Below are 12,631 nucleotides of genomic sequence, written 5' to 3' on the forward strand. Positions count from 1 at the left end.
GGCGGTTATTTTGCTGAACATGCTGTTTCTGAATTTTAATTTCAGTCAAATACAATTACATATTCTGAACAGGCAGAGGAGGAGGAGGGGAGGTGGAAGACGGAGGAATGTGAACACCACCTATGAGGGTACATGACATATATATTCATGCATATATATGCAGATATGACATAATGACGTGAAGCTTGTGGCACTGACCTGAGGGGAGAGCCCGTTGCCCACAGGGTTCATGTGGTTGCTGGATGCTGAGGGGCTCATGAAGGTATCAGAGTAGCTGGAGAAACTGTGGCGATTGGACGACAGGCCATAAGCAGAGCTGCTGTCAGCACTCAGACCTCCCTGATGCATGGAGGATGGAGGCAGGGGCTGGGGTCTGTGCAATGTACTGCCCTCTGCCAGAAAAAAAAAACAACGGTGCAAAGGTAAGGATAAAATTGAAGTACATATTGTTTTTTTTAAAAAAAAAGTTCCTCAAAATTTTCGCTTGTTCATTACAACAAGTGCAAATTCTTCAACTTAGGACAGAAATGATCTCTTTTTCTGTTCCTCTCTGATGAAGATGAGTTTCTAAGATAACCACTTGCAGCACATGATTCATACCAAACATTTACATTATTAACATGAACATAAAATATGAACGTCATAGCACAAATAAACAGGACTCATGTAATTTTAACCAGAATGTCATGAACATTGGAGAACAGAGCGTACTGTGCTGCACGTTTTGGATGGGCAACATTTTGTTAGAACAGTCTTTCTTACCCTGCGATAGCGTGGTGCTGGGGTAGCTGGACTCTGGTAGCTGGTATGTGGGTAAAGTTGGCATCCCTGTGGGAGGGAAACCTCCAGGAAGTAGGTGGTTGAAAGCCGCTAGCTGATTGGCCCCGGCCTGTTTACGCCACCGAGCCCGTCTGTTGCTGAACCACACCTTGGAGAGAAAATAAAGGCTTGTAAAACATGCAATTTCAGAACGAAGACTGGTTCAGATTATTTGAATGTTGGGCTCTCGCAGTAGATTCTCAGTGGAGCCTGCTGGCTGCTGCCACCTGTGATTAATCTGCTGGTTGGTGTGAGAGGTGCTGCTGCTGGTAGCTGAGAGTCTGCAGTCCCTGTGGGAGCTCAGTGGTCTGTCCCTGTTGTTCTTAAGTGGCTGAGGCTGTGATCTATGTAAACAGGCCGCTCTAAGCCCCCTTTAGAGGGAAGAAGTCATTTAAAGGTCAGAGGTAGGCCACTAGCCTTCGCATCGCACACCTCAAGTATGTTTGCAAAGCTCTAACAAGCTTTAAGAGGGGCCATCACTTCTCTGGAGACACGGAGAAACACTAACTGGAATACTGCTATTGTGCCGACTTTTAATGGGGCTGTTTTTGAATCTTTAAAAGTCATTTTAAAGGGGAAAAAGTGTTATAACTTTAAAGTCGAGACGCAGACATCTGAGGCTACAAATAGCGTAATGCCCACAAAATGAGCAGCACCAAAGCACAGACACACAATGTCAATTCCCTTGAATGAAAAGGGAAAAAATAAGACTCTTTTGAAACGGCAAAGATTTACACATTTTAAAAAGGCTTCTGCTTCAACAAAACATGAATATAATCAGGCCCTTTTGAAAAGAGCCAGCAACCTGTTCCATTTAACCAAGACAAGGCCCGGGCTTCACTGTGTGCTAAGGGTTGAAGGACATTGATCTATGCCTCGCACAGGCAATTCATCAGAGTTTAATACACTGTCAGCGCAGTTCATCTACTGTTGTGTTTCAAACGGCCAGGGCTATTGTGAGAGCACATGAAAGAGGGGGACAAAAGCCCCTCCATACGCCACAGAGAACAGTGGACACAAAGAGGGGGCGTCCCTTTTAAACAGGTCTTAAAGAGGGACACTTTCAAGGGGACTTACACAGCGACATACTCACTGCTTTTTTGGGGGCTGCCTCTTTTTGTACACACAAACATACATATAAACTCGTATAGGCCTACAAGGGATCTCAGCCCAACGGAGATCTTAATTTGAATGCGGTTCTTTTCCCACACAGTCGCTGCCTCTGCAAAGACTTGGTGAATTTTCTGCCTATGGCTCAGTTTAGTCGTGAGCGCTTACGAGGAAGAAAATAAGATGCAACAGGCGGTGACTGTGTCGGCGCTTGAGAAAAGGGCAAACCTCAATTATGCAACGGGAAAACCAACAGGAAATCTTTATCTCAAGCCCGATTGCTTCTAAAGACCCCATCTGAATCCCTCAACCAGCTATTCCAAAACAAATGTGGTGTGTGGCTCCAGTGAAATTTCTGCTATTGGGATGTAGCGGAGCGTGGTCCGAGGTCTGAACTAAGCTCCAACTGGGCCAGACAAACAGCTGCCTGGCCCAGGGGAGGGGCATGGGGGGCACACCCCTTCCTTCCACACACTCCCGATCACCCCACCCCGCCGTGCCACTTCACCTCCGACCTCATCCACTCACCCCACCCCTCCTTTATGTTCACTTTAACTTCCTTCCCCCTTTTGTCATCCAAGCTTAGGAAGGAGGTGCTCCATCATGGCAGACACAAAACACTTAAACGTTGAAGTCACTTTCACCATTTGCCTTTATTTTTTTAGTGTTGCATTTTTAGTTATTTTAACTGCATTCACTTCATTAATAATGCTTAGTTACTAATAATATGTACGTTTCATTCCTCAAGCTACTGTTGGGTTTTGTCAGTATTAAACCAAGACTGTGATCCTGTCCTAGCATTAATTATGAACTTTGAATTGCAAAACATATAAGATAAGCGTGTTTAATTATGCTTCAGTTGCTAGGATGTTACAAATAAATGACGTAAGTCATCAGTAAGTATTTTATCTGTGCATTCAGCATTAAAATTTGTTCCCTGGTGGAGATACATTCAGCAATAGCAATGTTTCTTCCATATACTGTCAAGCAAACTAGCAGTGAGGAATTTTTGAAAACTAAATGTGACATCAGCTTGTTTCCATTAAGAAATAAACTAGACCGCATAGTGTCACCAGAAGCTGCGGGTATTTTCTATAGCACACATGGCTTTAATAAACAGAGCACAAAAACAGTTGTTTGCCAACTGTTCAAAAACCTTGAATAAGAAGAAACTAATAAAACTTGTGGCCATCTATGAGGGGGGAAATAGAGAAACGTCTCCAGGAATTGTTTTCAATCTTGAAAGATGCGATTATTCTCTCATGCCAGCTGGTACTGGTTATGTTTCATGCTATCCAGAGGCGATGACAACAAAAGGAACAGCTGATCAGTCATGTGAGTCAAATATTCATCATGTCAGAACTTATTCAAATAAAGGTGTTTTTCGCTTAGGTGAACTCTTTTTTTTTTTTTTTAAAGTGAAATACTATCTTGAATGAACAAGTATAAACACTTTTTTGTGACATTGGGGAGTTCTTTTCTCTTCTTAAAATGTGATATTTTTCAAAATTTGCAGAAAATGTGCATAAAAATACATTACGGAAACACAACTAAAGTGTTTTTTATATTAATAAAACATGCAACCCAGACTACTTTATTGCTAGATATATTTTCTTTCATAATGTACAGATTAGAAATATAGAAATGTTATTTCTGATGATCACAATAACTTCTCACCTCATTCCAGCTGCCAGAATACCTCACATAGAGGACAAATATGAGTATCTTCCTAATTAACTGGAATTGTCAATACAATAATAGAATTTGAACAAACATGCTGCGACATTACTGTGCTGAAATTACCTGAACTACCAAACAGGATGCAGCTCAGTTAACATGCACAGAGGCTGGATGCAGCGCGTCCACTTCATTATATGGGACAGAAGAGGAGCATGTGTCACAGACTGAGCGGCTTTTTCCAACAATCATCAGGCTCTCAGCACAGACTGGGATAAACAAGTGCTCAAATGGAGATGCGCATGCACACTATCACACACATGCATACATTACTTGCACAGTCTTATACATGCACACATCCGCTCTCACACTGACTAACACACAGCCTGAAGCTGAGGATTTGAGGCTGCGCTCTGGAACCTGATCACAAAGTCACCTTGGACCACGGATTCTCCTCTGCTCTCCCCAATCCGGTTTAATTCTCTGCAGTACAGAGAGCTGCAGCGCTCCTCCATGTCTCCCTATCTACCTACAAGTATGCAGTCAAATTCATGTGGCTCACTTCTGTTCCATTGTCACGGACTAAAAGGTTTCCCTGCATCTAGTACACTTGGACGGACCTGCACTGCATCTCTGGATCATTCTAGAGAAAGTTTTCAGAGGGTGGGATAGAAGAGCAGTAACCCATCTTATAAAAGTCAAGCTTAGCTCTGCTTGGGAAACAAAAGAGGAACAGAGGAGGAAGACACTGATGTCGAGCTGAAGATGCAAACCTCAAACCTGCAATCAGATAACAAAACCTGCAATCACAGTAATTCAGAACATCGACACAATTGGAGTTCACGTTTAGCTGCATGCATCGCCTTTAATCTCCCATTCAGTCTCCAACACAATCGATTCCTAGCGATCAAGTGGCATTTTGCATTTTCTTATCGCTGATCAGTGGTAATACACACTTGCAGTAACACCGTAAAGGCGTGACACTGCACTGCAGTAAAAACCTCCCTGTGTTGTTGCTCAAATAGGATCACTCATATTTCAGAATTTATACAATCCTCCATGAATTATTTTGTCAAAGACAAGTACTGAATATGTGACGCCTTTCAGGAGCCAATTTGCAACATTCGGTAGATGAATACCAAGAGCCGAGATAATGACAAAACAAAATGTGCTGCTGACTTCATATCCACAAAAACACAGAGGGGTGATGCAACCGGCTTCAACATACAAATCCTCTTCAGTTTCATACCACGCAATACCCCCCCCCCCCTCCTCTCCCCCTCTCCCTCACACCTCCTCCTCTCTCCTTCCCCTCTTCTTTCCCCTCTGATTCCCTCCCTGCTTGCCTTCCAGACTGGCACTATGCTAATTAAAGTAGCTAGGAGTGTGAATTTGTGAGGAGAGTGGGATTAGCTTGATAAGTATCAGGAGTACAGAAGCACTGTACCAAAGTCATTTAAATTCTAATAATAAGAAACTGTTAGAACATTCACAGTGATGCATTGCAACAATTTCTCTCCTACAATCTACACAAATCCTATTTATTCCTTTATGAAAAATAAACCCATACTGGCGGGAATACAGTTGCCTGTTGGGTTTGGTTGCCACCGCTCAGCTCCATTGTGATTTGCTGTCTTGCTGCTGTAACTCTACTGATAGTGTAACAATCAGGAAAACTGAGTATTACCTCTTAATACCTCCCCACTAGATTACATTTTCACTAGCTATTTTGAAAACTTGCTCAAAAGCGTTAGCATGAGTTTGAATGCATCTATACTGCTGCATGAAGCAAAGCTATAAAGACCGGCACACAGGCTCCATATAGGCCCTTTCCCCTGTGCATCAACAGACCAGCACAAGCCACAGATAAAGAGAAACTTTTTACCAAATTGATTTGCACACTTCATAAAAAGCATTGCTTATACCTTATTAGATTCCAATAGCTATAATAGCTACATGCAGAATGTTTATTGGTAATGAAAGAGGACCTATGTGACAGATTTGGTAAAGTGAGCTGGCAGCCGCATGCTGAGATGATGAGCATCAGCCGAGACTCAAGAGTCAGTGTCTCTTAAAAACTTCAGTCTAAATAGAGGAGAATGTAATTTGCTTCTTCTGTGGGAGCTGATTTACAGCAGCCTGCAGCCTATATTGCCTGCACATCCTCCTCTCTCAGTGTTTCCCCCACCTGGTCCACTCTTCAGTAGGGAACAGACACGAATGTCGGTCTCATGGAAGGGCTTTGCTGCCTGCTCCTGTTAAAACTGAGGGGTTATCAGATGGAAAGTGGCAGAGCACACTGCATGGATATACTGAAGGTAGACTTGGCAGCATCCCCTCCTACTGAGACAGCCTGGAACTAATTGCTGAGAGATATGGATCATATCCCACAATTTGTCAGTTGGGGTGATAAAACCATTGCGGGGCTCGTGGTGGTGAAGGAGCGCTGGTAGCTGCGCTGAAAGGGGCAGCTGGCCTGATAAAGATAGATGGTGAAAGGCTCTTAAAATGGCAGGTGAGGGCACACACAAGGGAGTTAGCTCTGTTTATGAGTTTAGGTTGTGAGTCAGCGCTAAGCCAAACACTCCTCACTTGCACGAGAATCTAGCAGTTTAATTTACAACACGGGCTTTGAGCTTTGATCGTTGAGTGCCAGTGAAGCGATGCTTAGCTGAGGTGCTCAGCAACACGAGGGCCGTTTACCTCCGCACCCAATCTAAAAACTACTTTCCACATTATCGCCATGTTTAATGACAAATGGATAACAGTGAACCATGACAGCTGACATAGATTCGGGTTAAAATATGAGTGTGTGAGACCCCTCCAACACCCCCGGTCTATAGTTTCTTTCTCAGCCCCAAACACCGGTTGGTCTCTGAACGACATCTGGAAGATGCGTCATTGCAGCTGTGCTGGAGAAGCTTTGCTCTCAGGCCAAAGGGTCTCCTCTCTCTTGCCCTGTGATGGGCCATTTGGGCACCTATGTAGAAGCCCAGCTGGTGGACATTTTCTGTGATACAAATAACACACACATGCACACACCAGCAACTTAAAGAAAGAATATTTACTATCTAACTGTTTATTAAAGGGGTTGAATGTTGTAATGTTTATGTGGTATTTCTAATACTCATTCAGATTCAGTTACCAAATTGGAAAGGAACCTATGAGATGCATTTGGGGAAATGAATGCAAAGAGGAAACTATCAGAGTTTATAGAGCTAAAAGGACCATATGTTCCTTGAAACATGCTCACCAAACTGCAGCACAAATTTAGGCATTATTTATTTTGGCTACCAAAGCCCTTTTCTTCGTAACCTTCTCAGAAAATTAAGTTTGAGATGACCTTTTGAGAGTTTCAAAGCCTCAGAGAATTAGATTATGAGGAAAACAGCATTAACAAATTATAGCCATGACTGAAATTCTTCAGGTTTTCACATGACATCATTTAAGTCTATTATCTAATAGCAAAGAGGCAGCAGTCACTCTGTTTTCTTTCCTTCTTCTTCTTTTCACTTACTTTTTTGACATTTTTGGCATGCTATTTTATAAATTACAGGTGCTATTACAGACATGTTTTTTTTTTTTTACTGGTTACTGTCTTCCATGATGAATTTTAAAGTGTGCTACACTTTCATATTTGTATGTGATGTTTATTCTAAGTTTAAATACAAATGAAAGTGTGGTTTTCTCCAGTTGTGTTGTTATATTTATCATATTACGAGTGTTTCTAACTCATTCTACAGAACGCAAAATTCAATTTACTTTCTAAATCAATATTATCATAATGTTAGTGCATTTTTGACTAAGCCTTCAGTTCATCCACCTCGTGTCTACTTTTTTTTTATTATTTTACACCAAAAACAGCAAACAAAAAAACACCAGTATATCGCCTTTTAACAACCATGAGATAAATTTCCCCTTCCTTCCCAGAGTGAGGCATTAAACACTCAGACATACAGGACATCGTTGCATGTTTGGGGGGGTTCAAGATGGACAAAGACATGTGCGGAATCAGTTACCCAAACTGCATGTTTGTAGTGTGATGAACAGTTAGCATGCGGTGAGGAGTTTGGGGGGGTTTAGAGTGAGTGTGAATGACTGTGGTAAGAGGAGAGGGGTGCCCCAGACTTTTTTTTTTTTTTTTTACTAGTGGCTGATTGATTAATGTTGTTGTCGGGGGCATAGGTTCCCTAGAGAGGATGAAGAACCCTGTGTGATATGTGGAGGGTTTTACAAGCAGCGGCGAGCTTGAAAGTGATGGGATGAGATCCTGGCCAAAGGCCGAAATGAGAAATCCATCAGGAATGCATTCCCTTTCTCTCTTCTCCTCTCTCTCCGTCTTTGGAAGAACAGCTGCTGCTATAACTCTACTGTACATATAACTGTAGGACACTCTGGCTGTCAGACAGGTTCCCGGGGTCTGAGGTGTGAAGAAAGGGAGTACTTCTGTCAAACTACTCCAACATGAAGGATAATAGGAGACAGCAAACTCCCTTGTGTTCACACTGAAATATGATTAAAAAGACCAACATGGTCTTGATGGATGAATACATCATTTCCACGGATAAAAGAAGGAAAATGTTGATCGGTTTTCAGAAAAAGATGTTGCTTTTTGCACTGTGTTCAGATGAATTGTGATATTTGCTGTAAATGCGAAGCCAGTACAATGTTAACAGAGTTTCTGCAAGAGGCTGCATCTCAGGGACTCTTAGCACTGAGCTGCTACAGACTGATGTTGACAGGTGGAGTTTTTACAGTTAGCTAAGCTTTATTTAAGCACGTATTTAAAAGATCACTTCACCCAAATTACACATAAAATAGTACTAAGTATTTTCCTTACATCTAGCAGCCATGCAGGCAGTTTTTTTCCAGTTGTGGTGTTTACTTAATTAAAAATTACTTACGGGAACTACAATTTCCTTAAAATAATCCCTATAAAACCAACATGTTCTTGGAGTGATTCAGAATTGCACAAATAACAAATGTGTGTTTTCACGCAGAAATACAACAGCACAATGTGTGTGCATCCGGTGCTGTTTGTCTCACCTGTACTCTCGCCTCTGTGAGCTTTGTCCTCTGAGCCAGCTCCTCTCTGGTGTAGATGTCGGGGTAATGCGTCCTTTCAAAAGCCTTCTCCAGCTCCTCCAGCTGTTCAGCAGTGAAGGTGGTGCGGCTGCGCCTCTGCTTCCTCTTCAGCGGCAAGTCGGGCTCCGAATCTACATCCGAACCATCATCTGTGCGGTTACCTGAGGTGAAACGAAAAGGACAAAGGGCCATCTGTGTGATCATGTAATAAAAACAAGCTAAGAAGTCTTTTCTGTGAATTTATTGAAGGGTGTTGGTGGGAAATAGCAACAAATATGAGCTGAGATTGATTATAAACTCAGCCTAACAGCATTATCTGCATTTCAGAAAAAAAGCCTCTTTTGTTGCTCAAGAGAGGAGGACTGGCATCATAGAGGATTCAAATGACAGCTACTCCTCTCTCAGTATACAACTGGGAGAATATTATCTTAATCTCTGGATATTTATTTAATATAGAAGAGGCCCTGATATACAATCCTGCCTCTGAGAGGGGCCCCAGAGGCTGTGAAGGCAGAGAGCTGAGGGGGAGTGGGGTGCTGGTGGGTAGAGGGGTTAATCTGCACAGGCCACCTTGCTGCTCCTCACCCTGCTTTTCTCTGTGACTGGCCCAGGGCACACTGCTCATACACAGCACAGCCAAAGTGTATAAAATAGAACACAATATCACACCAAAACCATTCAGTCCCATGTGTTTCCATCTGCTGTCATTAAATGAATTAGAACATATTTTACATTACTTTTTAGGCATTCAACTAAGCTGAATTTTTGCTCGAGGAATATAGATACAGCACAAAGCTGTACAATCCAGGCCGACAGGGAAATTTTTGACAGCAAATACGCATTACCATTGCACATTACCATTATAACTGAATTTAGAAAATTGCATCATTTTCACCTCCTCTGCATGTCTATTCAAACTGCATGGCCCTTTTCATTTCATGTCATAAAATTCATATTTTCATAATTTCCTCATTGAGACATTGACAAGGCGGCTTGATGTGCCAGTGTTGCTCCAGGCCTTGTTGGATTGCATCATGCACAGTCCAGAAAGTGTGGGAGAGGGAAAATAAAAGGAGATACTGAAGAAGAGGGTGCATGAAGAGATTTCTGCTTCTGACAGAGGCCCTTTTGCTATTCAGCTCAAATAAAAACTATAATGCTCACCTGAGTGTCTCGCCTGAGTCTAATTCATTGTCTTACAGCTGCAATTTCTGTTTATAACTCGCTCTAGTCGAATCTTTCAACATAAGTGGACAAAAGAATACTCAGACCAAGCCTCCAAATAACAACTGTGAGAACAAAAGAGCAACAGAGCTGGCGGAGTCTCAAGGCCAGCTCCAGAGTTTAATTAAACAAGGAATTATGGGATTATATGGAGACTATCATTACAGGCCACTCTATGAGTCTTCTACGAACATTTTTTGTCCCCCTGAGCTCATGCTCAATGATTCTCTGCGGATTACATGTGGCCGCAGGACATGAGGCCGCATTCATTAAATCAATTCTTCAGTCTTATCCTTTTTAATAAAGATTGATTCTTGAAGCACAAGCTCACTCCGCCGCAGAACACCCTTGAACATACAAAGTTGAATATGTACATACACCACATATCCCTTTGTTGGTTTTCATGAGGATGCGTATATCCATTTGCCCGTTAACTCCCCGTGACGACACTTGAGACCGGCCCAGCAGTCTGCAGATCACTTTCCAAAGTCACCTCTCTGTCCTACAGGGAGACGTCGAGGCCAGAGTCGACACGTACTCCAGGGGTTCCGAGAAAGACAACAAAGTCTTCTTCCCCTCCTCGAATTATTTCCTCGTCCTCCCCTTTGTTTGATGTGCTTTCTCCGACTTTATTTTGCCAGTAAACCGCTGTGGCAATCTGTGTCACATTTAGCATGCTACCAGGCTAATGACTGATAAACCTCAACAGACAATGGCTCGTACGGCTGCTAGTCATTAAGCCCCACAGAGAAAACACATCTGCTCTTGTACATGAACCAGAAGCACAAGGTCAACTGCCATGCCTGTAATGAGTAAGGGAAAATGGAACATGGCGCACGCTGTACGGGGCCAACTGGGATTGGGGTTGGACGTAAAACTCATCTATATGCTGACTATATTTGGTGAGCGGAAGACAGAAAATATCTTAAAGCACATGGCTGCTCTCCATTTTGATCTAAGGCAGAGTCTGAGAGACAGTCTGAATACACATCAATAAACACAAGCAAGTGTATATATCAAAAAAAAAATCACTTTTCAGGCTGTATTCTAGACCAAAGCACTTTAAAATCCAAATTTCATGTCTGTTTTTTCTCTCCACTTATTTGCCAGTGTGAGCAGTCAAAGACAAAATAGGACTGAACTAAATCCCTGCAGGGCTGTCAAGGTCAATTCCTTAATGGTCTGCTCGGCACAAAAAAGGTACATTCTGATTAGACTGTTGTATAATACGACTGCTGTAATTTCCATTCAGAGGTTCATGGGGTATTGATAAACCACTCATGCCTTGTCTCATTACTTATCGTCCAATTAGAATCTAATTATGTGCCATCCAGTGGGCACGATTAGTGCCGTGTACTCTCCTCCAGGGGCCCTCGGAGCTTTTACCTCAATATTGATTTAAAACTGCGCCCAATTTGAATAGGAATTAATCAGGTTTACACCCTGCTTTGTCAAGGTAGATGCCTGGTTAAGATTAAAAATAACACTGGGCTCATTGTAGGCAAGCGCTACATTTTTTATGTTAGTTCATAACTACTAAAACCCATAGTTTCAATACAGAAGAGTTTAATTTAACTGAGGAGGATCAATTGCTGGCCTATAAAACAACTGTAAGTAATGACTGAATAATTGACTGATCACTTTAGAACGGCAAAAGCTAATGCTAATCCCGCCTACAACCATAAGAGTTGTGTCCTAAATCCATACCACTGCGCATTGTAATGTATACTAATCCTTCTAGTATACTGTGGAAATTGTTTAACAATTTAACATAACTAACTAATGTACTAACAGGAAATTATACAAAACTTACACAGTCAATAACAATCAAGCTGTAGCTTTACAATTCAAAGAAAACACGTTTTTTAAAGGAGTAATACTTTTTGTTGTTGTTTCTTGAGACCATTTACAATTATTTTAAAATGGATTTTTCGCCTCCATTTCCTTTATGTATTGAACTGATGGAGAATATTTGCTTAGAACTAGAAGGTATCATAACCAGAGGCCCAGCCACAGCAATAGGTGATCTTTCTGCTTCTTCCTCTTTATCAAATTCAATACTGGGGACTATCTAAGGAGCTATTTACAAACCTCACAAAAAATAAAATAAGGACATGTTGAACAGGGGCATTATCATGCTGGAGAACTCTACTATTATTACCTAAACTATAGTTGTCCATAGAGGGAAAACCATTAGAAAGTTTCATTGACAAAAGCAATCGGTTAACTGTGTTTAATTAATGTGGATGGATTCCATACTACAAATGAACCCCACAGATGTGTTGAAGCACATCACCTCCTTTCACCTTGCTGTGACTGATTTAATGATGCTTTAATTCTGACCAGACCTTTTAGATAAAACAGCGTTTTTGCTCTTGAAAGACTCGAGCTGCTAGTTAATAGTTCTGAGGTTACTGTGAGGTTTAAAGCCTGCTCTCGCTCCCCTGATGCTCCTCCGCTGACCCTGCAGACAGACTACAGGCAGATGGGATCCTCATCACCCTGTTTCCTTAAAAACACCGCCTCATGCCGACCCTCCTCCCCACCCACTCCTTCAGGACTCCTCATCTTCTCCATCTTCTCCCTCCAAGTCCTCCACCTTTACCCCTGAGACGCTGAGGTAATGCTGATCAAACAGGCAGCTGTCCACTCAATAGCGGGACTTAACCAAGCAGTTTGAGTCTTTATGATGAGTAACAACAACAATAAAGTTTAT

At 42.1% G+C, this 12,631-nt stretch overlaps 1 protein-coding gene across 4 annotated transcripts in view; it reads right to left on the bottom strand.

The window, feature by feature from the left end:
• pax7a (paired box 7a) overlaps positions 1 to 12,631 on the bottom strand; it is a 46,233-nt gene that overhangs the window by 15,513 nt on the left and 18,089 nt on the right. For all 4 annotated transcript variants that reach the window (XM_055010726.1, XM_023288547.3, XM_023288546.3 and 1 more), the window contains 3 exons: positions 8,653 to 8,852; positions 763 to 928; positions 199 to 392 (listed from right to left, as the gene is read on the bottom strand). In XM_055010726.1, the coding sequence (XP_054866701.1) occupies positions 199 to 392; positions 763 to 928; positions 8,653 to 8,852 (560 nt within the window). The remainder of the gene's footprint in view (positions 1 to 198; positions 393 to 762; positions 929 to 8,652; positions 8,853 to 12,631) is intronic.

This window comes from Amphiprion ocellaris, chromosome 5 (assembly GCF_022539595.1).
Source record: "Amphiprion ocellaris isolate individual 3 ecotype Okinawa chromosome 5, ASM2253959v1, whole genome shotgun sequence".
Taxonomy (NCBI): Eukaryota; Metazoa; Chordata; class Actinopteri; family Pomacentridae; genus Amphiprion; species Amphiprion ocellaris.